General features: G+C 39.2%; 1 protein-coding gene across 2 annotated transcripts in view; it reads left to right on the top strand.

Moving 5' to 3' along the window:
• Positions 1–17,477, top strand: part of stat5a (signal transducer and activator of transcription 5a) — a 49,771-nt gene extending 32,294 nt beyond the window's left edge. For both annotated transcript variants that reach the window (XM_040045845.1, XM_040045854.1), the window contains 16 exons: positions 1,052–1,141; positions 2,860–3,034; positions 3,667–3,797; positions 4,757–4,908; positions 5,335–5,490; positions 9,951–10,130; positions 11,218–11,305; positions 11,815–11,937; positions 12,263–12,355; positions 12,766–12,972; positions 13,872–13,966; positions 14,098–14,240; positions 14,389–14,544; positions 14,673–14,724; positions 15,225–15,335; positions 15,463–17,477. In XM_040045845.1, coding sequence (XP_039901779.1) covers positions 1,052–1,141; positions 2,860–3,034; positions 3,667–3,797; positions 4,757–4,908; positions 5,335–5,490; positions 9,951–10,130; positions 11,218–11,305; positions 11,815–11,937; positions 12,263–12,355; positions 12,766–12,972; positions 13,872–13,966; positions 14,098–14,240; positions 14,389–14,544; positions 14,673–14,724; positions 15,225–15,335; positions 15,463–15,586 — 2,076 coding nt within the window. In that variant the 3' untranslated portion in view covers positions 15,587–17,477. The remainder of the gene's footprint in view (positions 1–1,051; positions 1,142–2,859; positions 3,035–3,666; positions 3,798–4,756; positions 4,909–5,334; positions 5,491–9,950; positions 10,131–11,217; positions 11,306–11,814; positions 11,938–12,262; positions 12,356–12,765; positions 12,973–13,871; positions 13,967–14,097; positions 14,241–14,388; positions 14,545–14,672; positions 14,725–15,224; positions 15,336–15,462) is intronic.
• The last annotated feature ends 4,508 nt before the right edge of the window (positions 17,478–21,985 follow it).

Below are 21,985 nucleotides of genomic sequence, written 5' to 3'. Positions count from 1 at the left end.
GTTGTGTTTTATTTAGAGTTGCTTGGCTTTGATTTGCAGCGGGTACATGTGTATCAGCTGTGGCTTGTTTGTCAGACCCTGATTTGATCATCTGTGGCTACAGAAATAAGGAATGGAAAGTACTGGTACTCCAAGTACTGGGAATGTCAAAAACAAGTCATTCAAAAGCAACTCTGAATGAATAATAAAAACAAAACGTACTAAATCTCAGTATTACACCTACCCAGACTGTAGCACTGTTTTAAGAAGAGCATAAAATTGTTTACAATGTCACAAAATGATGTGCTTGATGTGATTAGAAGTCACAGCTGTTCAGCTTAACTGCCTCCCTTACTGTAGTTCTCAGAAAGAGCACATGTTGCACAAAATGTTTTAAGAACAGGTTGTATCCACTGAGAGGAAAACAACAGGACGGCTCGAGCGAGGGCCTCAGTAGCTAGCCAGCTCTGCTATTTATGATCGAACTCCCTCTTCACAGATCTGTTCTTCTGTTTGTTTTCTCCCCTCCCTGAGACCACGAGGAAAAACAGGGAGAATGGGGCAGGCTGCGCACATCACACTGCAGTCCTGAATTCCTACCACACTGTTTCCCAGTTTATGGCGCTGAGCACACGTGTATTCGTGTAGTTGAGAGTGACATGTTAAATGTGTCACTTGGGTTCCTCTCTTTCCTGCAAAAGTAAAAAAAAATGCAGATATATAGCTACTGTGAATGATTTCTCTCTTTCTGTGCGGTATGAAGTGAAAGCAATTCAACTTGAAACTTAATTCCTTCACTTAAAACAGGAAACAACAAGAGTATCACCCGCAGTTTTAAACTGAAACAAGATTTTGTTACACTGTAACAGACAAACCACTTAACTAGGCGTATACTAATGAGTCATGGCCCTATATGAAGTGTGCTCATTAACTTAATAGGTTTTGGTGTGTCTGCAGTGTTAGCTCCAGAACCTTTGATTCTACTAAATTGGCGAGCCCTGTGTGCAGAAGCCGCTCTACTCGTCAATTGCTAACAGGCCTTAACACAGCTCATGTGCTCCTTGTCTTTCAGAGCACGTATGACCGCTGTCCTCTGGAGCTGGTCCGATGTATCAAACACATCCTTTACACAGAGCAGAGGCTCGTCCGAGAGGCTACAAACGTAAGTAGGATTCGTGTTTGTGCAATGTGCAGAATTTCTGAGTGTATATGTGAAAAAGTATTTGCCACATTCCAGTTTGTTACACTTATATTTTCAGATCGTCAAGCCTATTTTAATATTAGACAAAGGAAAAATACAAAATCCAGTTTTTTAAATGAAGATTTTATTTATCAAGGGAGTTAACCAAACTCTTCGTGACCCTATGGCAAAATAACCCCACCCCCAGCTTGTAAAATCACGATTTAACTGTGATTAACTGCTTTTTTTTCTTTGGAAAGCTGACACATCTTGCCACAATCTCAAGAAACATGAGAACAGCTGAGAAGCAAAGTCATTGAAATCTATCAGCCTGGAAAGGGTCGCAAAGCCATTTCTGAGGCTTTGGGATTCCAGCGAACCACAGTGAGACCCATTATCCACAAATGGAGAAAAATTGGAACAGTGGTGAACCTTCACGGGAAAGGCCGACCTAACAAAGTTACTCGAAGAGCGCTTCGGGACTCATCCATAGGGTTCATATAGGGCCAGGAGCTCACAAAAGAACCAAGTACAACAACTAAAGAGCTGCAGGCCTCGCTTGCCTCAGGGTCAGCGTTCATGATTCAACAATAAGAATGAGACTGTGCAAAAGTGGCATCCATGGGAGAGTTAGAAAGAGAAAAATTACTGTTGACCAGAAAGAACACAAAGGCTCATCTCACATTTGCCAAAACACACTTTGATGATCCTCAAGACTTTTGGGACTGACGAGACAAAAGTTGAACCGTCATACCGACAGTAAAACATGGTGGTGGTAGTGTGATGGTCTAGGAAAGCTTTGCTGACTTAAATGCATTTAGATTTATGCTTAAAGGCTTCAGTTCAAAGCGAGAAAACCATTCATGCTTTAAAACCCTCTAATGTGGCCGAATTAAAACAATTCTGCAAAGATGAGTGGTCCAGAATTCTTTCAAAGGGATGTGTTTTTTAATTTACTCAGGTTGTCTTTGACTAATATTAAAATTTGTTTTAATGATCTGAAATATGTAAGTGTGACAAGTATGGAAAAACCAAAGAAATCAGAACAGCAGACACACAAACACACCTGTGGCTTCATAGCCTGCAAAACACAAACTACATAATGGTGGCTGATTCGGAAAGTGGATAACTATTCTGTTTCCTGTATTTGTTTATCCTAGAGGGTCTCCTGAGTTCATTGTATTCGAACATTATAAATGTGATATCGTACCACAGCCAATACAGTCATGCTTTAAAATGGCCTTGTAAAACCAAACCATTTGTATTTCCCTACTTTAACAATGCAATATACAGGAAAGTCAGATATTTCTCACTTTTATAACTTGCAGTGAGTTATAAAACCATAAAGCCAGCCGTGCGTAAGACATCTTCCTTGAACTCCTGTGGTGAATTGATTTTCAGTCACAACATGCCTTTTCTGTTAGTGGAGTTAATTTTGGCCCGTTCAGTCTGAACCTTTAGGTACAGTAATGCACTTTTTCAAATTGTGGTGACCTTGCACTCTTCCTGAGGATGCAAATACATTTTTTCCTTATCAACTTGCACCGTTGCCACTATCCTTGTGCTCCCAGAGAATTTTTACAGTTAAATAGTGCAGGTGCTGGGGTCTAGCCATCAGTCAGTGCATCATGTTCGTTTTGGTTCCGTAGCTGTCGGTCTCTGTTTGCTGGTCTCTCAATCTCATATTTTGTAATTGACAGTCAAACTCTCCAGTGGGTGGAATGATGGACAGCATGTCTCAGAAATACCAACAGATCAACCAGGCTTTTGAGGAGCTTCGCCTGCTGACCCAAGACACTGAGAACGATCTCCGCAAGCTCCAGCACAACCAGGAGTACTTCATCATCCAGTACCAAGAAAGCATGCGCATTCAGGGTGAGACCAGAGGGCTTGCATCTTCTTAGCGCTGCACGACCATAATGACAGAATCAGTGTTTGTACTAATGCAGTTTTCACAAACTTAACCTATACCTACTGCAAATACCAAAAAACATATAATTAATGTTTCTAACTGTTGTTAGTCATTTAGATTTGCTGCTGTACCATTTTAATTCCTTGTTGAATCAAGAAACAAATTCTAGTTTATCTACTCTGTTTGTTTGGTGAGCAACTTGCTTAAAATAGATCTTTTTTTTTTCCAATTATGCTGCTCCCTTTTTGGTTAATCAGTCTCACTTAGTCTGTTGTGTGCCACATGTCACTGTTCAAATTAAATATAAAAGATAATTCTTCATACAGCTATCTGAATTTTGTGTTGAGACATGTAGATTAACAGCGGGAAACTGACAGCTTCTGTAACACTACAGATTTTTCACGAGTGCTCCATGTGTCAGACAGAAAGCATCGATCTTTTTTAATATCCGAGCTATGCAGGAGGGGGAGGAGGGGGTTTTCCTGAGTAAATCATTATTCCTCAGATGGGACATGAATATTGCATGTGCACAGGTTAGAAATTGTTACTGCTTCTCTTCTACTCCCTCTGTCTTTAACTTGTCTCCCGTCTTCAGCTCAACTGGCCAGCCTGGCCACACTGCCCCCTGCTGACCGCCAGCTACGAGAGCCTGCCCTTCTGAGCAAGAAAAACACTGTGGAGGCATGGCTGACGAGAGAGGCCAACACACTACAGAAATACAGACTGGTGAGACACACTTGCACTTACTTATTTCGTTCGTGTGTGTGTGTGTGTGTATCAATGTGTAAATTACACTCCATAAAGATAAAATTAACTAGACCACATTGTGGAATGAGATCATATCACTGCAGTGCCAGTGCAGTTGCCAGATTACACCCATCCTTGAACTGGCCCTTGGTTTTGATTTTAAACTGTACAGAAAATCTTGGACAGCTGATAAAATCTCTCCACAGACAGACATATAAACACCTGGCAAAGAGGTTGAAGCCAACTTTGTGGTAGTTGCTGCTACAGCTGTTGTCTCCCAGACATTTTATCATGATGACTGTCACACACATACACACACAAAGCTGGTCCCGCGTTTGCTTTTTGACTTTAAGTAAATAAAGTATGGTATATGTAGGTAACACTACACCCACAGTGAAATGGGCCATCACTTTGATTTTAGTTACAACCCTGTAAAGTTTTGTGACCGCACCTTGTTTCGAGGCAGTCACATCCAGACGGACATGCAGAATGAGCAACTGTTCTCTGCAGCTTTTGTGGTAGTTGCAAACATTACACTCCCTAAGTTAAGTCTTTACCCCTTTAAAAGCGTAATAGGAGTAACCCTTGATGCTTTTTTCTGAACTGAGCCATTTCTCTCATATTTCGGGCCTGTTTATAGCATAAAATGACTCAGTTTGCATCAGAATTAAGTGAGCATGGTCTCTGCATATGCAGGTATACTCGGAAAAACTTAGAAACTCTTTTAATAGTCGTCAAACCACATTTTTATTGACATATATACTGAGGTGGCAAAAGTAAGAGTGAGGTAGAGGTCACCAAATGAGGAAAAGAGTCTCTCCATAACCACGGTTTACTTCGATGACGCACAAATTTGTAGCCCACACACAGATTCACAGAAACATTTGACCAAAACTTGGTTCTGGTGAAGTACATGTGTCTTGCTTGCTTGTGTGCAGGACCTGGCAGAGAAGCACCAGAAAACACTGCAGCTGTTGAGGAAGCAGCAGACCATCATTCTGGATGACGAGCTGATCCAGTGGAAGAGACGGCAACAACTGGCAGGCAATGGGGGACCGCCGGAGGGAGGCCTGGACATCCTTCAGTCCTGGTGAGTTGCTTTTTTTTTCGCTCTACCTCCCACCAAGATCACAGTAACTAGACTCTCTCACAAGGCAAAAGGTCACAGGTTTAAAAGCTTGCTTTGGAGTGGTCCTGTGTGGGGGTTTTTCAAAGGTTATTGGCAGGCATAGGCTGTCTTACATATTTTCTGTTTTTTGCTTTAACCCACCGTCAGGGATCCCTGGCTGTGGGCCCTTTACATTTTTAAAAGCATCACTTATTCAGCCAGATCTGAAAGTTTTAGTAGTGTCAGCTACTTAAATTCTGTCTAATATAGCTGAGCTCAGCTTTCAGGAGTTCAAATTAAAATAAGTAATGGTGAAATATAATATTTCTGGCACTGGTCGTGTTGATCTTCAAGCGTTATTCTTACTTGTGTGTCTTTCTTGTGGATGCGTGGCTGGATTGGTGCCAGGTGTGAGAAGCTCGCGGAAACGATTTGGCAAAACAGGCAACAGATTCGGAGGGCCGAGCATCTCAGACAGCAGCTGCCTATCCCTGGACCTATTGAAGAGCTCCTCAACGAACTCAACAGTACTATCACAGATATCATTTCAACACTGGTCACCAGGTGTGTTTGTGTGTTTCAAGTTTTTCTACACATCAAAGGCTGCAGCACCTGGCATGCTTATGTGTTGTCTGCAGGTTTTATGTAGAGCTGTGCAGATCAGCTCACTAGGAGTCGGGGGGTTGGGGGGGAATATGTTAGAAATATGTGGAACCATTAATGTGCGCAGCTCTTGTTCGTGTTTGTCTTGCTGTTGGTCCTTAACTCCAGCCGTGAAGAAGACAGTAGCCATTATTTATACAGAGCTCTGAAGTGTTAAAAACCATACATACGATCTCTGTCTGCTCAAGTCGGATTTTTAACCAGGCAGCATTAAACGACTACACGGCATGTTTACACTCAGGCTATGTGATATTTTTTGGACTTTATGTCCAATCACGTCTGCATTTGTTGAATACCCATAATTCTCCACTCTGCATACTCAAATACGAACACTGAGGGAACATCAATGAGGGGTCATAAATGGCACATTAATCTTATCTACAACTTTAATTTTTTAAACACTCACAAATTTATTTTGTGAGTGTAGGCCAGTGTAGGCGGTGGGTGGATCTTTTTTGCACATTGAGGAATTGCCTTTTATGCACTCAGGTTACTGAGTGCAAAAAGGGCAATGAAAGGGCAGGTCTGCTTGTGCAACTGGTATTGTGGTCAATGGAGTGAGAGATGTCATCTTTGTAAAATGAAATTACTCCGGCATTCAAAATTATCCATCAAATAATGTAATTCAATCCACATGCAAAAATTTTGTTAAAGTTTGGGTTTTCTTGTCTCTCTCTTACACTTATTGTGTGAGTGTTAAAGCAAACATGAGAGCTCTTTACCTTGTACTTAAGCTATAATCCTGATGCTGCCGCAGCCTGTTGTGGTAAAGAGAGCTGAGCAGAAGGCAAAGCTTTGCTGGACAGTCTGCTTTCCTTCCCTGACCTATGGCCACAAGCTATTGGTAGTGACACACATAACCTTCCTTCAAGGGGTGTTTGGGCTGCCCTCAGATATGTCAGACATGTCTTCTAGATTCCCCCTTTTTGAGGTATTTTGGGCATGGCCCACTAGGAGGAGACCCTAGGGCAAACACAAAACATGCTGTAGAGAGCTGGAACGTAAATGTCTCTGAAGAGGAGGAGGCGGTGGCTGAAGGGAGGGGTGTTTTAGCATCTCTGCTTAGATTAGATTACTGCAACCAGTTAAATAGTGAAAAGTGAATAGGTGGATGGACTGTTCTATGGTATCCGATAATGCAATAGTGTGGAGGTACATTAATACACATAGCACTGGTAACTGTAGACATCAATAATCCACCATCAATACCTCTTTTCTCAGGGTAGCCCTTGCACAATTTAAGCTGCATAACTGTTACCAATATCATATATTACAATAACCTCGATCCATAGTGCTAGAGTCTGGGTGGTAAAGGGAATTTTCCATTATGGACTTTGGCTAACTGCCCCCAATAATGACTCCCACACTCCCACATAGACAAGTACACTGTACACTGTATTAAACTGCATAAACAAAAGTCAAAAAGTGGGGTTTCATTTATACCTTAAAAGTTAGATTAAATTTAGGATTTGACTTTATGTAATACAGAATAATGAGTGTGAAAGCAATGCACTGAGCATTTGCGTTTTAGATTTCATGAAATACGTACGAACCCAGAGACAAAGAATGCAACTATACAGATATGCAGAAACAAAAAGCATACACTGTTCGAGAGCTTAAAGGGAAGGAAGTGCACAGGGAACTTGTTTTAGTCCATTATTTTAAGCCCCAAATGCACATATGCCAGGGTCTTTTAGTCATCCAGCATCTCTGAACAAGAAGTATTCTGAAGTTTGTGACAGTGTCCTCTCTCGCGTTCCTAGTAGATTCCCTGCAGGGACCCATAACCCACTAAGAAGTCATGTCATTGTCACAACGATTTTCGACTGGCCACAGACAAGTCTGAAACAAGACAGTAATGCACAGCTATCAAGCACAATATAAATGCAGATTATGTTTCCTCCTATCTTTACTCCCTAGGAGCCCCGGGAGGTTTCACACTGGCAATTGCAAAGTGCGGTCTTCTCATAACCACTTAGTTCAGCAGTATTTGTTTGCTTTCAAGCTTCCTCTGAGCCTGCAGGATTAATCATTACGCTGATTCTGCTGTTATCTCACTTCTTGGTCTCTTTAATGTTAATGTGGAAATCAGAAAACGGCTACACCGCCATACAAAAGAAGCACCAACTCTTTAAGAAGAAAGTAATTGTTAACCCTGTCGGTTAACTTGAAAGCGATTACTTACATGACCTTCAAATAGTGCGCAAGGCAGCAATAAAGGTCATTTTGAAAGGTTAATGTTCTCAAGCCTGCAGGTCATTAGAGCATAAAGAGTTTGGAGTTTTTATTAACAAAACAAAACAGTTCGCTGAACATTACCCCATCATTACCCTATCATAAAACATGCTCCATCCTTTATATGCTTAAAACTTTTTCCTTAAACAATTAATGCCGTAGAGAGTGCACATACATAACAGGTTCTGCTGCAGTGAGGTTACTGATCTCCTAATATTTGTTCAACTCTGCCTTTCACTAAAGTTCACTAAACTACAGCGATACCAGTCTTTCTAGCTTTAGATCATTGACTCGTTTGCATAGTTTGCATGTTCTTCGTCCCTTCTTTTCTCTGCATGCTTAAGTGTTTCTCACAGTTTCCCACAGTCTAAAGATATGCTTGTATAGGGCTGTGCGATATGACCAAAATCTCATATCCCGATATAAGAATTCTATCGTCCGATATAAACGATAATAACGATATAAATCACGAAAACATAATATTTAACATTTTCTGTAAATTCTGTGAATCTCGGGCAGCTCGACTTGCGTGAAGTGTTTCCAGCTGCGCGTCCTTTACCCAGAGTCGAGTGTTTTAACCGATGCATGAAACTATACATTTTTAGACATAAGTTGTGTTTTCTTTGTATTTATTACACGGCGTGCTGCGGGGAAAAGCCTGTTCTAACGTTTGAGTCTAAGGTTTATTTTTTAGCACCTGGCGGCTCTTTTTTTACTTCTCATCCGTAAATAATCTGCTCTTTGACGTGATTCAGTTTATTTTGAAAAGTCTCAACAGGATCTTGAGCTTTATTGTGAAAGGTTTATGTGGAACATAAACAAGTGGACACGTGAAGGTGTTACCGTCGCTGTTGCTAACAACAACGCATAAAACAGGCGCTTGTCCGTCAGTAGTGTGGTTATATTACTTATAAGAGAAAGAGAGAACTTTAGGAAATTAATATAGCCACTACAGTGACCATCAGAACGATGAAAAAATATTGCCGTAAACAGTTTATTTTGCGACACCACGAAACAAACGATAGCGTAAAATGAAACGATAGATGTTTTTATATCGTCATCCAATATATATCGTTATATCGAACAGCCCTATGCTTGTAGGTTAACTGGCAGCGGGTGTGGATGTGACTCTTAATGCTTACTGGTCTCTCTGTTAACCCTGTGATGGACTGGCAACCTTTCCAGGGCCTACTCTACTTCCTCGCATGTGTCAAAATACACCATCTTGGCTATTAAAAACATGTTACAAGTTCATGGTCATGCAGCTTAAGTAGGATGTGTTTGCTTTCAAGTTGCTTCTCAGCTCAAAGTAATCATTAGGTTGTGTTATTGGGCCAATCACACAACAGACAGTAAAAGCAAAAGAATAATTTCATAAGAGACCTGTTGTTTTACTGAGCAGTGATTACCTTTATGACCTCTATTAGTGGGAACAGTTACAAATAAGGTCATTTTCACCTTGTGAAGTTTCATTTTTAGGACAGAGTTTGCAACATTCAACACCAAATAATTTTAACATGTTTTACATCATAAATCTTTCATGCTGTCTTTTTTATGCTTTAAGCCTGTTTTATCTTTTATTGAAACAGTTTCAGTGAGTAGACTATAAGTTTAGTTATAGGACAAGTGACTTTTTAGTGCACATTCTCAAAGTTGTCAGTCTTCTTTCTACAGAACGAAAGCAAAAAGCTTAAAAAATCCACAGTTGAAAATTGTGTACATAACCTGCACAACTGGAATGGAAAGTTAACTGTTTCCTAAACAATTGTTTCAGTTGAAGCTGCAAATACTCAGCAACAATTTAAGACTGAAGTAGAGCTTATAATCTGCAATAATCTGTGCAGCTGTACTAAAGTTCACTAAACAACAATGATACTGATCTATTTTGCTTTTGCTTGGAACAGATGGAATTTGACACTGACATATTTGCAAACCCCAAGATTTCCTCACGTACACTGTTGGTTGTTCATGTGACACTGATACATACTACCAGAGCTGTTATTTGACAACCCGTTAATTAAATGGACGGGTGGTTGGATGTCGCTTTAAGATGTGCATATAGTGGCAGTAGGTATCTGATGATAAAGACATTTACCACACTCTAACTGTCACTCTTCTATCCACAGCACATTCATCATTGAGAAACAACCTCCACAGGTCCTTAAAACCCAAACTAAGTTTGCCGCTACAGTGCGCCTTCTAGTGGGAGGCAAGCTGAACGTACACATGAATCCCCCACAAGTCAAAGCTACCATCATCAGTGAACAGCAAGCCAAGGCCCTCTTGAAAAATGAAAACACAAGAAAGTAAGTTTGGTGCATTGGTGCAAATGGACTAGTGCTTTTCTACTGATCACTCAAAGAGCTTTATACAACATGCTTCATTCACCCATTCATACAGCATATACATACATCCCCTTTTTTTTTAAACGCTCAACTTTTCGCATTCCATCTTCCTTGACAGAGAGAGAGATAACACTGCAATAAGTTACCATAGCGCAATTAAGATAAGCGGTTTGGTTTTCTTCCGAGATTACGAGATCCCATGATGAACTCTGGCCTAGTGTGTTCCGAGACCTCACCACAGAAACATGGCTGGAACTTGAACAATGTCTAAGAGGAATCTATGGTGTGGACACAGAATCCGCATTTAGCCTGTTCCACAGCCTCGTTCCACATTCCTCCTAACTAATAGAAACCTTACAAGACTGTAGGTCTGCCAGGCAACTAGTGGGAAAGTGGCTGAGCGGCTACATCTTAGCAAAATCTACAGAGCAAATATACATACATCTGCTGCGTCTCATCTAAACCACTTGTCGAGAGACTTCTGCCACAACATCTCACTCAAAAGCATGTGACTAAAGAGGGACGCCACATGAAGTGTAGTCTAGTAATGCTAAGCGTTTTGTAACTGCATTTAACAAACCAGCAGTGTGCGCATGTCAGTAATTTAGTATGTAGGCAGTGTCTGAGGAAGTGAGTAGTGAATGAATGTAAAACCAAAAAGCACGACATAGCTCCGCCGGTTAGTGAGGAAATGGAAGAGATAGAAAGTGAGCAAGATGGTCTTGCTAGGCAGCTTAATAGTCTCCTGAGCCCAACTTGCTCAGGTGTGGTTTCTATCCAGGTTGTCTCCACCCACTAATTTCCAGGAAGAAATAAAAACATGCAGGCTAGAAGGAAAGACAACAAGAAAACAGCCCTGAACCTGCCATACTTGTGTTTAGTGTTTAGAGAAGACTAATGGTGGTAGTTAAACCTGCCAATTATGCACGCAATACCCCCCCTACACACACACACCTACCAACCACTCCCTCCATACAAAACAAAAAGCTCCTGCTGTGTAAACATGCATTTGTAGATAACATCTAACTTTATTGTCTCTGTGTTTCAGTGATAGCAGTGGTGAAATTCTTAACAATAACTGTGTGATGGAGTACCACCAGACTACGGGCACTCTGAGCGCCCACTTCAGGAACATGGTAAGTATGAGCTATTAGGGAAGATTATTATTTCCATGTAAAAAATAAAAATAAAAAAAACCCCATAAAGCTGAAGTAGTATTGCCATTGTTCCTTCTATACAAAAAGTCTCTTAACATTTAATCTAAAATAATAGCGCCTTGCTATTTGCCTTCTTTTGCTGCACTATACCCGAAACAGGTAAATATGTGATTGTCTTGGGTCTATACAGGAGAGTTGCTCAGCCGCTTATATAAGGGAAGTAATTGCCAATCATTATGTCCTATATAGCATTTTTTCCCTTGGATTAAAATTGTGAACAGTAGTCCTTTGGAGGATCGGCCTGCAGCTTCAGAGAAGTTCTCCTCTTCGTCACTAATGTTGTTAGCAACAATCTCCAGAGCCCTCCAAGGATTATTCACATATGATCCCGATAATCTGCATGCATGTACTGACTGTGTGTGACGCTTATAAGCCTAACTGCGTAGTTAATACATACCATTTGTTCTTGCACATCATTTATCATGCAGTCTTTAAAGAGGATCAAGCGATCGGACAGACGAGGAGCAGAATCTGTCACAGAAGAGAAATTCACCATTCTGTTTGAGTCCCAGTTTAGTGTTGGAAGCAATGAGCTTGTCTTTCAAGTGAAGGTAAGAGGATGTAGGCAAATTAATGAATAAAAAACACTATACTTTAAATCATACTTTAAAAAAAAGAACATATATATATATATATATATATATATATATATATATATATATATATATATATATATATATATATATGCATGTGTGTGCGTGCATGCACATGCTGCAAGTAAGAATCTGGCTCGAGTACTCCCACTTGTTCCTTCTGTCTTTTTCCCTGTTGTTTTTATCATGTTTAAAAAAAAATGTATGAAATGCAAGAAATGTTTTATTGTGCTGTAAGTGCATTATTTACTTTTGCAATTTCCTCTTTTCTTTCTCTGAACAGACATTATCACTTCCTGTAGTGGTGATTGTTCATGGTAGCCAAGACAATAATGCCACTGCAACTGTATTGTGGGACAACGCTTTTGCAGAGCCGGTACGTAAATGTTTCAGAGATATTGCATGCAATGCAAACCTTCCTGGAACAAGCATTAAATAATTATTCAGCTTAGTGATATTTTTGTATCCTAATGCAGAAGTACTGCGTTAACTGAGGAAGGCCTTGAATCAAATATTTCTGAAGCGCGCACATGTTTAAATAGTTTAGCTCTTACAAAATAATTGCTAGTTCTTTAGATGTAATGTAACACGTGCAGCCTGGAACTGAAACACAAATGCGTGTTTAAATCTGTTTTAAATTTAGGTTTTTAATGTAATTATTAAATATTAAAAAAAAATTTCTTTAAAAAAAAATGTTTATGCAAAGGCATAACGTGTGTGTCACTTATGTTTTGTGTCTGTGTGATGTGAGTGAAAATTCTTTGCCGTTTTCTTCGTGTGTTGCAGGGCCGGGTGCCTTTCCTCGTGCCAGATAAGGTGCTTTGGCCTCAGCTGTGTGAGGTCATCAACATGAAGTACAAGGCAGAGGTGCAAAGTAATCGAGGTCTGTCGGAGGAGAACTTGGTATTTCTGGCTCAAAAAGCCTTCAGCAGCTCCAGCAACAACCCTGATGACTACCGGAGCATGACTATGACCTGGTCACAGTTTAACAGGGTTAGAAACGGCCTCTTTCTTACTCATGATCCTGTTCGTCTCTATACATGCACACAGCTTTTATGAAGAGTATTCCATATATCTGTTTTAGCTTGAAAGTATAGATTTCTGTCGTGCTGCACTTCATGCATTTTCAAAACGCCTGCAGGCAAAGTTCAGTTAGTCATTTGAACCACATACTTGTTCTTCATGAAAGGATTTACTATTGCTGTGTTATTCATACATAGAAATATTTCTTGCTCCATTTGCAGCAGTTCAAGGGGTTTAATCAATTTATCTCTGATATAACTGAACCTCTGAAAATGAGCGACTATATATCAAAATAGCTGTACTTCCTAATTAGTTAATGCAATATGTTTTGTTAAACTCCTTTAATTCAACATGAAAGACTTCAGTCAAATCTTGATTGTTTTATCTAAAACCTACTGTGCTGGTGCACAGTGGTAATATGACAAAAATTGTGTCATTGTCCAAATACTTACCCACCTAAGTGTAGGTCGGTTTAATGGGCTTGTTTATCCGCACAGGAAAAAAAAATGCTGAAAGCCTCATTTTCTGCTTCTAAGTAGCTTGTGATTCAGAAAATGCACTCAGATTCACCACAGGCCACGGGTCTTATTAGATTACAGGAACATTAAGTTTTAATCACTCCAGAGATGTAAGTATAGGTTATAGAAATATGCAGAACTTTACCCAGAGACGTGTACAGCTGCACAAATTTTAAAATCATAAAGAGAACTGTGATTACTGTCAGCGGTTGAGGAGATTTTCATTATTATAGACTGAATTGGGTCATCTAAAAACATTTTAACAGTTGTCAGTTCAGTCTGGGTTTTTTTTGTTTGTTTGTTTTTCATGTGTTTTTAAAAAAAAAATCCCCAAACTATGCCCCTTTACAGGAAAGCTTGCCAGGGAGGAACTTCACATTTTGGCAGTGGTTTGATGGTGTGATGGAACTCACAAAAAAGCATCTGAAACCACACTGGAATGATGGGTAAGGAAACTGCTGAGGGTTTTTGTTCAGTTTCAAAAGATTCAAAATGAGGAGGGACAAGAACGAGGCACAATTTTTATTTTATTTTTTAAAATTTTTTTTTATTAATGTCTCTCTTCCTCTATTTTTAGAGCCATCCTGGGCTTTGTGAACAAGCAGCAAGCTCAGGATATGCTCATGTCTAAACCCAACGGTACCTTCCTCCTGCGCTTTAGTGATTCTGAAATTGGAGGAATTACAATTGCCTGGGTGGCAGAAAATCCTAACAAAGCAGGTAAAGCATGCAAAACACAAAATTTCTCCATTTTTGCTTTTTAAACCACACCGTTCATCAGACGGGCCTCTTTCTAACAAGCACAGAAGCCACAGAGAAATAAAGGAATCCCATTCAGTTTTTCTTTTGTTGCTGTTTTTTTTCCCAGGTGAAAGAATGGTTTGGAACCTCATGCCCTACACAACCAAAGACTTTACCATTCGCTCTCTGGCTGACCGCATTAGTGATCTCAACCACCTTCTATTCCTCTACCCTGACAGACCCAAGGATGAGGTTTTCTCCAAATACTACACTCCGCCTCTCTGTAAGCGTCCTTCTGAGCACACTGTTACTTTCAAATTTGAATCTCACAGCTGCGAAGCCTTCATTACTGAATGATGATCACATCGAGCCATTACTTATTCTGTCTCCCTGTGCTTGTCTGTTTCAAAGCTAAAGCAGTTGACGGTTACGTGAAACCACAGATCAAACAAGTTGTGCCTGAGTAAGTGTCCGGCTTCCCGTTCTCTCTTTTTCTCGTGTCCTTCCATCACCGTTTCCTCTCCATTCTTTTCTCGTTGCCATCCACCCAGCATTTTATTCTGTAAAGCACAATTTAGAGTTAATCACAAAATACTGGGCCATGAATTCAGATCAGCTATTAGCTAGCTGTTACAGTTGGAGGAGGCCAATTAAGCGCGGCCTGGGTTCCTGCGCGAGCTCGTCTTCCGCTGATCATAAGAGTTAGGCTTGTTAGTTAGCAAGGCACGCTCCCTGCCTTTCTCCACAGTTGGTTCACCTGCAGATATGGAAAACGGCCATAATGATACAAGAAGGCCTGAAAATCATGCTGAGGATCGTTGCTTAGGCAACTACTGAACACAGGCTCATGGGGGGTTGTTGTTTTCTTTTCTTTTTTTTTTCCTTGTGTCTATGTGTAGATACATTCAGAGATGTATATGTACTTTGTTCATTACCAAAATGTGGTGTTTTGGTTGTTTTCAGGTTTGCCACAGCCAATCCAGACCCAGCAAGTGGGAATCCAACTTACATGGATCAAGGTGCCTCTCCAGCACCTGTCAGTCACCCTCACGCCTATGGCATATATCCAGCTATGTGAGTTTACAACATTTTTTCCGTGTCCCAATTTTGTGCGTGCAAGGAGTTTCTTGTAACTCCTGCTGTTTGATCGCTGTTATGCCGAAAGCTTGTGTGAGTGGCCTCTATCTATTTCCTGTGGCAGGGCTGACTCTATGTTGGATGCAGATGGAGACTTTGACCTAGATGACACCATGGACGTAGCGAGGCATGTAGAAGAGCTTCTCCGGCGGCCTGTAGAGAGCCAGTGGAGTGGCCAGCAGTCGTGACCTTTGACCGTTTAACTCGCAACAAAACCAAATGAGCCCTGCCCAGCAACTTGCCCTACTCACATCGACATGGTTTAATTCCATTGGTCTCTCTCATTTTTTTTCAGATTGCTATAATGTGAAATGTTCATAATGGTTGTGATTTTTTTTTTTTTTTTTTTTTTTTTGCTTTCCAGCATGAAAACATGCATGTCAGTGACTTCTTATTGTTTTTATTTGTGTAATCAGTGTTTGTAAAAGAAAGTATAATGCAAAACCTCTAATGTTACAATGTTATGAAAAAGAAGTAATGGTCACTCACATAGTGCATGCATTTTCAATTGATTTTAAACTGATTTTTTTTTTAAATATGCTACTGTATGAAGTTATTTTAGAAGTTGAATGTTTTTATTTTATATTTTCTTCTTTGTAAATGGGTTATTAGTATTTTATTAGTGACATTGAACTTGCCCTTTGACAAAAAAAAAAAAGAAAAAAGAAAAAAGAGAAACTTTGATGAAAAGTTTTGATTTTGCTCCTAACAACATAATCCGAGTCACTGCTCTGGAGAGTTACAGTCATTTTTCTTCAAACCCATATACACTAACCTAAAGGCAGAGTGACTCTTTGCTCACCGCAACTGACAGCACACACGCTTCAAAGATACACATGCACAAATTTAAGGTGTATTTGTTTCTGATTTGTTCACCAGCTGAAAGGAGGGGAGAATTATGTACCTCCCTTGCTCTCACAGGGCTACTTTTTCTTCTGTTTGTACCTGAAATGCAAATCTGAGCATCTACCCAGTGCTGCCTGCTTGTCCTCTCAGGTCCCTCTGTGCCCCTCATCAGTGCTACCTCGCATTATTCCACTGACAGTCTCTGTTAATGATTCTCTTGTTGTTTTCTGCACCACATTCACACCAGTAGGTACGGTCAGAAGTTTTTCTTCTTTTAATCTGCATTATTTTTTGTGAAGACGATCCCTTGCTGCACAGGCTAACTCTGTTGGCTGTTTTTATGCTTGAAACTGCTCACCTGGAAAACACCGGAATCATGAAGTGTCACGTCTGATTGTTAATGCCTGAATATTTGAGGCTGTTCTGCTCCCTTGTGACTTTTCTGCCTTTCAGTGCATATATATATATATATATTTTTCTTTGCATCTATGAACGAGTGCAGACTTCGAATGCTTGCACTTACTCACAAGCTGCTGGGTCATGTTTAGGATTCTAGGATGTTGAACTGTTGATGTCTGTTTCTTTGCCTGACTTTTGATTTCCCATATACCCCCACCCCTCCACACACCCATAAAAAATAATTGTCTTGCATCTCAGGAATGAATCACTTTGCTTAACTGATGTATAAGCCAAAAAGAAGAGATCTATGTATACGAAATATATGAATTTATTTTCTCTATCTTAATTGTATTTTATTATTATTATTGTTTCACTGGCACTCCCAAATTGAATGTAACCTTTTGCATGACCGTACAATACTCTCTCCGTCAGATAAGAAGTCCCCCGTTGACCATAAGTAGCAACTGAAAAAGGACGCACGGCAACTGGAAATTAGAGGTGTAGTTCTGTGTTTGTCCAGTAAACACAACAGTATTTGAAATATTTCTTTTCCTTTTTTTTTTTAAAAAAAACAACCTTTTTCTTTTGCCTCACTTTCTTTCCTGTTTTAGAAATCTCAAGCTACATGGACAGTCTTGTGCTATGTCTCTCATTATCATCACTTCTGAGCTTTGTTTCACTGTAGTCTGTGTATTTTTTAACGATATAGATGGCGCTGTGTGCTGTTTTATGTACGTACCCTGTTTGTGGTTTGGGTTTATGACTTGGAAGTTTTCCAAGCGAAAAAGCTGTTGGGTTGAAAAGAAGGAAATAAAGTTTTATAAATAATTTGAATTCAATCTGTAGGAATACTTTGAATTTTAAATGTCTTGTGCTAAATATGTTTTGTATGTGCAAATATACAGAGTAAAACAAGTAATATGTAATAATATGCAGTACAACATTATATCAAAGTGTTGGACTAATCGATATTCGATGAGGCCTTCCATATGGAGAAAACAAATAAAAGTAATTTATGCCAGATTAAGAATGTGAGCTGAAGTCATCACCAAAGAATCTTGATTCTTGACATTGAATTAAACGACTAAAAAACAGTACTTTAAAAGAACATGCCTAGCTATTTGCATGAATATATTGACTATTGCACGAAGCATACCACTGTGATTTAAAGTTTTACACGTTTCTCCACCAGGCAGTTGTTTCCTACCATAAATTATAATTCACCCACACTGCCTGTGAAGCTTTTGAATGATGTTAAGCTGTTTTCCAACGGTGTTAACAGGCTTGCAAACTGGAGCATGGAGAATTCAAAATGCTTTTCATATTGCACAATGAAAAAATACGTGGCATTGGGCCAACGATAAATACAATTTAAAAACACGAGATTCACATTCAGTTATTTTGAATGATCAACTCTAAATAATATAGAAACGGAAAGCTTATTGGAAAAATAATAGACCATTTGTCAAAAGTCAGATCACCCCTGATCTGGGGCAGGCCTAGAATGTCCCATCCCCAGTGCCACCATAGTTTTGCACATGACAATACTGGTTATTAAAATAAGCTAGAATTAATACTTTGAGCCTAGCTGCAATTAACGTTGACTTATAGATACTAAAACTGAATATGTTGCATAATATAATTTGCATAGCAACCAAAATTGCTTTATTTTCTTGCTTTTAGCAGCAACTGACACCTCTAATTGTCCCTGAGCACAATTTGAATCAATAACATTTGAGATTTCAACACATGTGGTTGATTGTTACACTGGAAATGCTATGAAGGTGAGTCTTACGTAACCCAGTAAATCATGAAAAATGAGGTTTAAATTTCTGTTGGAAAAATACACCCGTTTCTTCATGAAAGTGCAGATTTCTGACATTTGGTGTAACAATTTGATTATTACTAAAGACTTTTTATTGATCCATCTCACGTGTAGCTTTCTGGATTTCACACTTATTTGGCTACATGCTTATTTATTATATAGGCTATACAGTACATAAAATCAAATTTGGCATTTTTATGTAACTGAAATATTATTTGGGCCAAAGCCAGTAAGAAAGTTATAGACTATGTCTATATGAATGATGTGCATACTTGCTGCATTTGTATTTAAACCGTATTTGATACATATTACAGAATGTAACACCAATGTGTAAAGAAATGGCTTTGAGTTGGCCACCCCATCTCATTTCCATGCCACCCTAAGAAAATATCTCTAGATCCACCCTGGTGTCTTCCTCTATTTGAAAGGAAATTATTTCACATGCTGGGAATCTATATATCAGCTCGTTTCTGCCATCTGGTGGAGGCAGGAAACATGGCTTTGTGTGGTTTTTTGCTAAATTGTCACTTATCTGGTTTGTGTCATGCCTAGATAAGAGATACATTATTTTCCATGGAATTCAGTAAAACTTAACCACATTCTGCCCATTTTTTTTACCATTGCTTTTTATTTAAACAAATAAACAAACTATTGTTATAGCGCAAAGGCTTGATTTTGCATATGAAGACTCAACAGACTCAAGTAGAAGTTTTCCTGTAGAAATTGGGCCTAAAATAATTTACAGTACAGAAGGGACTATAGAACAACTGCAGGTAGGTCCATAAGTTGAATGTACAGGGCTTTACTTTCTGATTAGTTTTCCAAATCCTGCAAAACCGACAGATATTGATAGAAATTGGATATTATTTGAAGTCACAACCCAGTGAAGCATGCTTAGTTACTGTAGACAAAACTGAACGTTGACTGGAGGCGTCTGCAGCAAAGGCCCGGCAGAACATCTTAAAGAAGACACGGCATTTGATGATAACCATTGATCGTGGTCTTCAGGCAGTCATTAATTGTAAAGGATTTTTTTTATCAAATATTGAAAAAAACAATCCTTATTTAAAAACTATATTTTACCCAATTAGTACTGAACCTCGTAGTTAAGGGAATTAGGCATTATAATGGCTGCAATTCCCAGTTAATGCAATATTGTTTGATTTCAAATTCACTGTAGTGGTGTACAGAAGAAGAATTCCCCCCAAAATGATACAGTTAAATAAATTAATAAATACTGAAGATAGACAAAGTGAGATATATGAGATTATGCTTTTATAATTAGGCTACAGTAATTATGCTGTGTCCATTTGCAATGAAAGTAATACAATATATATGATATGTCAGTTTTGAGGGCGCAGACTGTTTTGTAGGTCAACCGAAAAATAATATACTTTTAAGGTGTGGTTATCTCCTGATGCTTCGATGTGTGCTCAGTCATCCAGGTAAGGAAATCCCAAAAAGTTGATTCTGCTCTGCTCATGAAAGGATGATACTTTATTTTCCATCTATAGTTGTGTAACTATACACATAGATATAAGTTAGCACATTTTCTGAGTTAAGGACATAATATATATATATATATATATAAATCTTGACCTTGTAAATTGCCACTGTGTCTCCTTTCTGTGATGTCCTAAGTGAGCCTAACATGAGGATGACAAATTTCATGACACATATATTAAAAAGCATGAATTCATGATTTTAACAGCAAATCATTTGAGGACAGTCAGCTAAAATTAAACAAAACTAGAAACTTTTCAAAGAAGCAGCTGTTAGCCATATTCTGTACTTTAATATCTCTATCTTTATTCTAACTTTTATGAACCAAAATAAAGAGCCACCACTAGATGTCAGCAGAGTCCACGGGATCAGAAAACGGCCAGTGTTTGTTGCTAAATTTCAATTGAAAAAGTGTAGATTATTAACAAAGCTTATTCATGCAGACTGATACCTTTTCACTGGAAAGGTGTACGTGTTGATGGCTGGGGTCTTATTCATAGCACTGAGCTGGCTTCTTTTCACATACAAATATGGTCATAGTGCAAAAGATCTTTTTGCATCTAAATAATGGCTCCCATTGGCCTGTGGGATATTCAGGTATTTTTAGGTGTCCTGTATATTTGGTAACCTATCTTCTGGTAATCCCGCCCCTTCCATCCCTGTCACCTTCACTTCTTTGCTACTGTTAGCATGCCCTTTTCCTGTCTGAATACCATTTCTGAAGATCCTGGTACACTGATGTCTGATTCACTCCTTGGCATGCATGCTGTTGATGTATATAGGATGTTCTCTTCAGAACCTGTATCCATATCCACATTTTCAATAATCTGTCTTAAGAGGTGCTTGTCTTGTTCCTATGATGGATAAAAAGTACAGCTTTTTCTTTTGAAGCACATAGCAGAATTGCCAAAAGAAAGAAAATACTGCATGGGTTGATTTCACCTGATAAGGTAAAAGACTTTCTTGTCCATTGTTGCTTCTATTCACATTATCAGGCAGTGTAATCATTATGCTGTGTACAAAGAGTATTTCAATTATTTACTGTCTAAGATTAAATCATAAAAAATTGTCCTCAAAATGGGGCCAAGATTAGGCCACTGTCAGTGGGTTACATTGAGCTCAGTTTCCCCCATTATTCAGAGGAGTCATTATCTAATGATCTTCTGATTCAAAGTTTTGACAAGCACAACGAATAGACGTATAGTAAAGGCTAGTGAACTGAAGATGAGAAACACATCTGATAATAGATCACCGCAGAGCAAGAAACTCTTCTTCATGAGCAATGAAGTCAGTTCTTCAGATTGTGAAAGTGAAGTTGATGATGCATCGGAAGCTCAGGCGTCGAAGACGACTTTAAGGTTGACTTTATTCTAGCCAAAAGATGTGTATCATTCACTTCAGCTCGCACACTGATGCAACTGATAGCTGATCAGGCATCAACAGCGCTGCCTTCGTAGCAGATCAAAAGATGTTGTTGTCGAGAACTAATCTTAACCAAGAAATGTTTAGAGCTGAGATACAAGAAGCAGCAAGCTGTACATCCATGCTGCCTCGGGTGAGCAAGTGCAACATTAGTCAAAAAGTTGAACTAGTTGACAGTCCACATTTTCCATTTTTAGCATTTTATGTAAACTTCTGCACACATGGTACTCTTTCTATAATTGTTGTAGTCATGAATTAGCAATCATTGTAGTCTGTGCAAGTTATCTATACAGTAAGATGTAAGCTGGCTGTTTACCTCTGGAGAAAGAATCTTCACTTTGCAGAACAGTGTGTGAAAATATGCAAGAAACATCTACATACATGGCAAAAATAACACAAATGGCCCTCTGCCTAACTTGCCCCAGTCTCTCCTCGCCCTGTCGTGGGAACTACCACAAACATGTTTTAAATATGCTGCCAGCTGTTTATTTTTCCATCTGTCAGTTTGATGAGTTTGTCAACACAACAGCGTCACTTTAAGATTGTGTAGTGTGTAGTTGACATGAAGGATCGGCTTGGTCATTGGCATTTC

The sequence above is a fragment of the Simochromis diagramma genome, unplaced genomic scaffold, assembly GCF_900408965.1.
Source record: "Simochromis diagramma unplaced genomic scaffold, fSimDia1.1 OVJJ01000321.1, whole genome shotgun sequence".
NCBI classification, from domain to species: domain Eukaryota; kingdom Metazoa; phylum Chordata; class Actinopteri; order Cichliformes; family Cichlidae; genus Simochromis; species Simochromis diagramma.
This window is presented reverse-complemented; position numbering and strand designations above follow the sequence as displayed.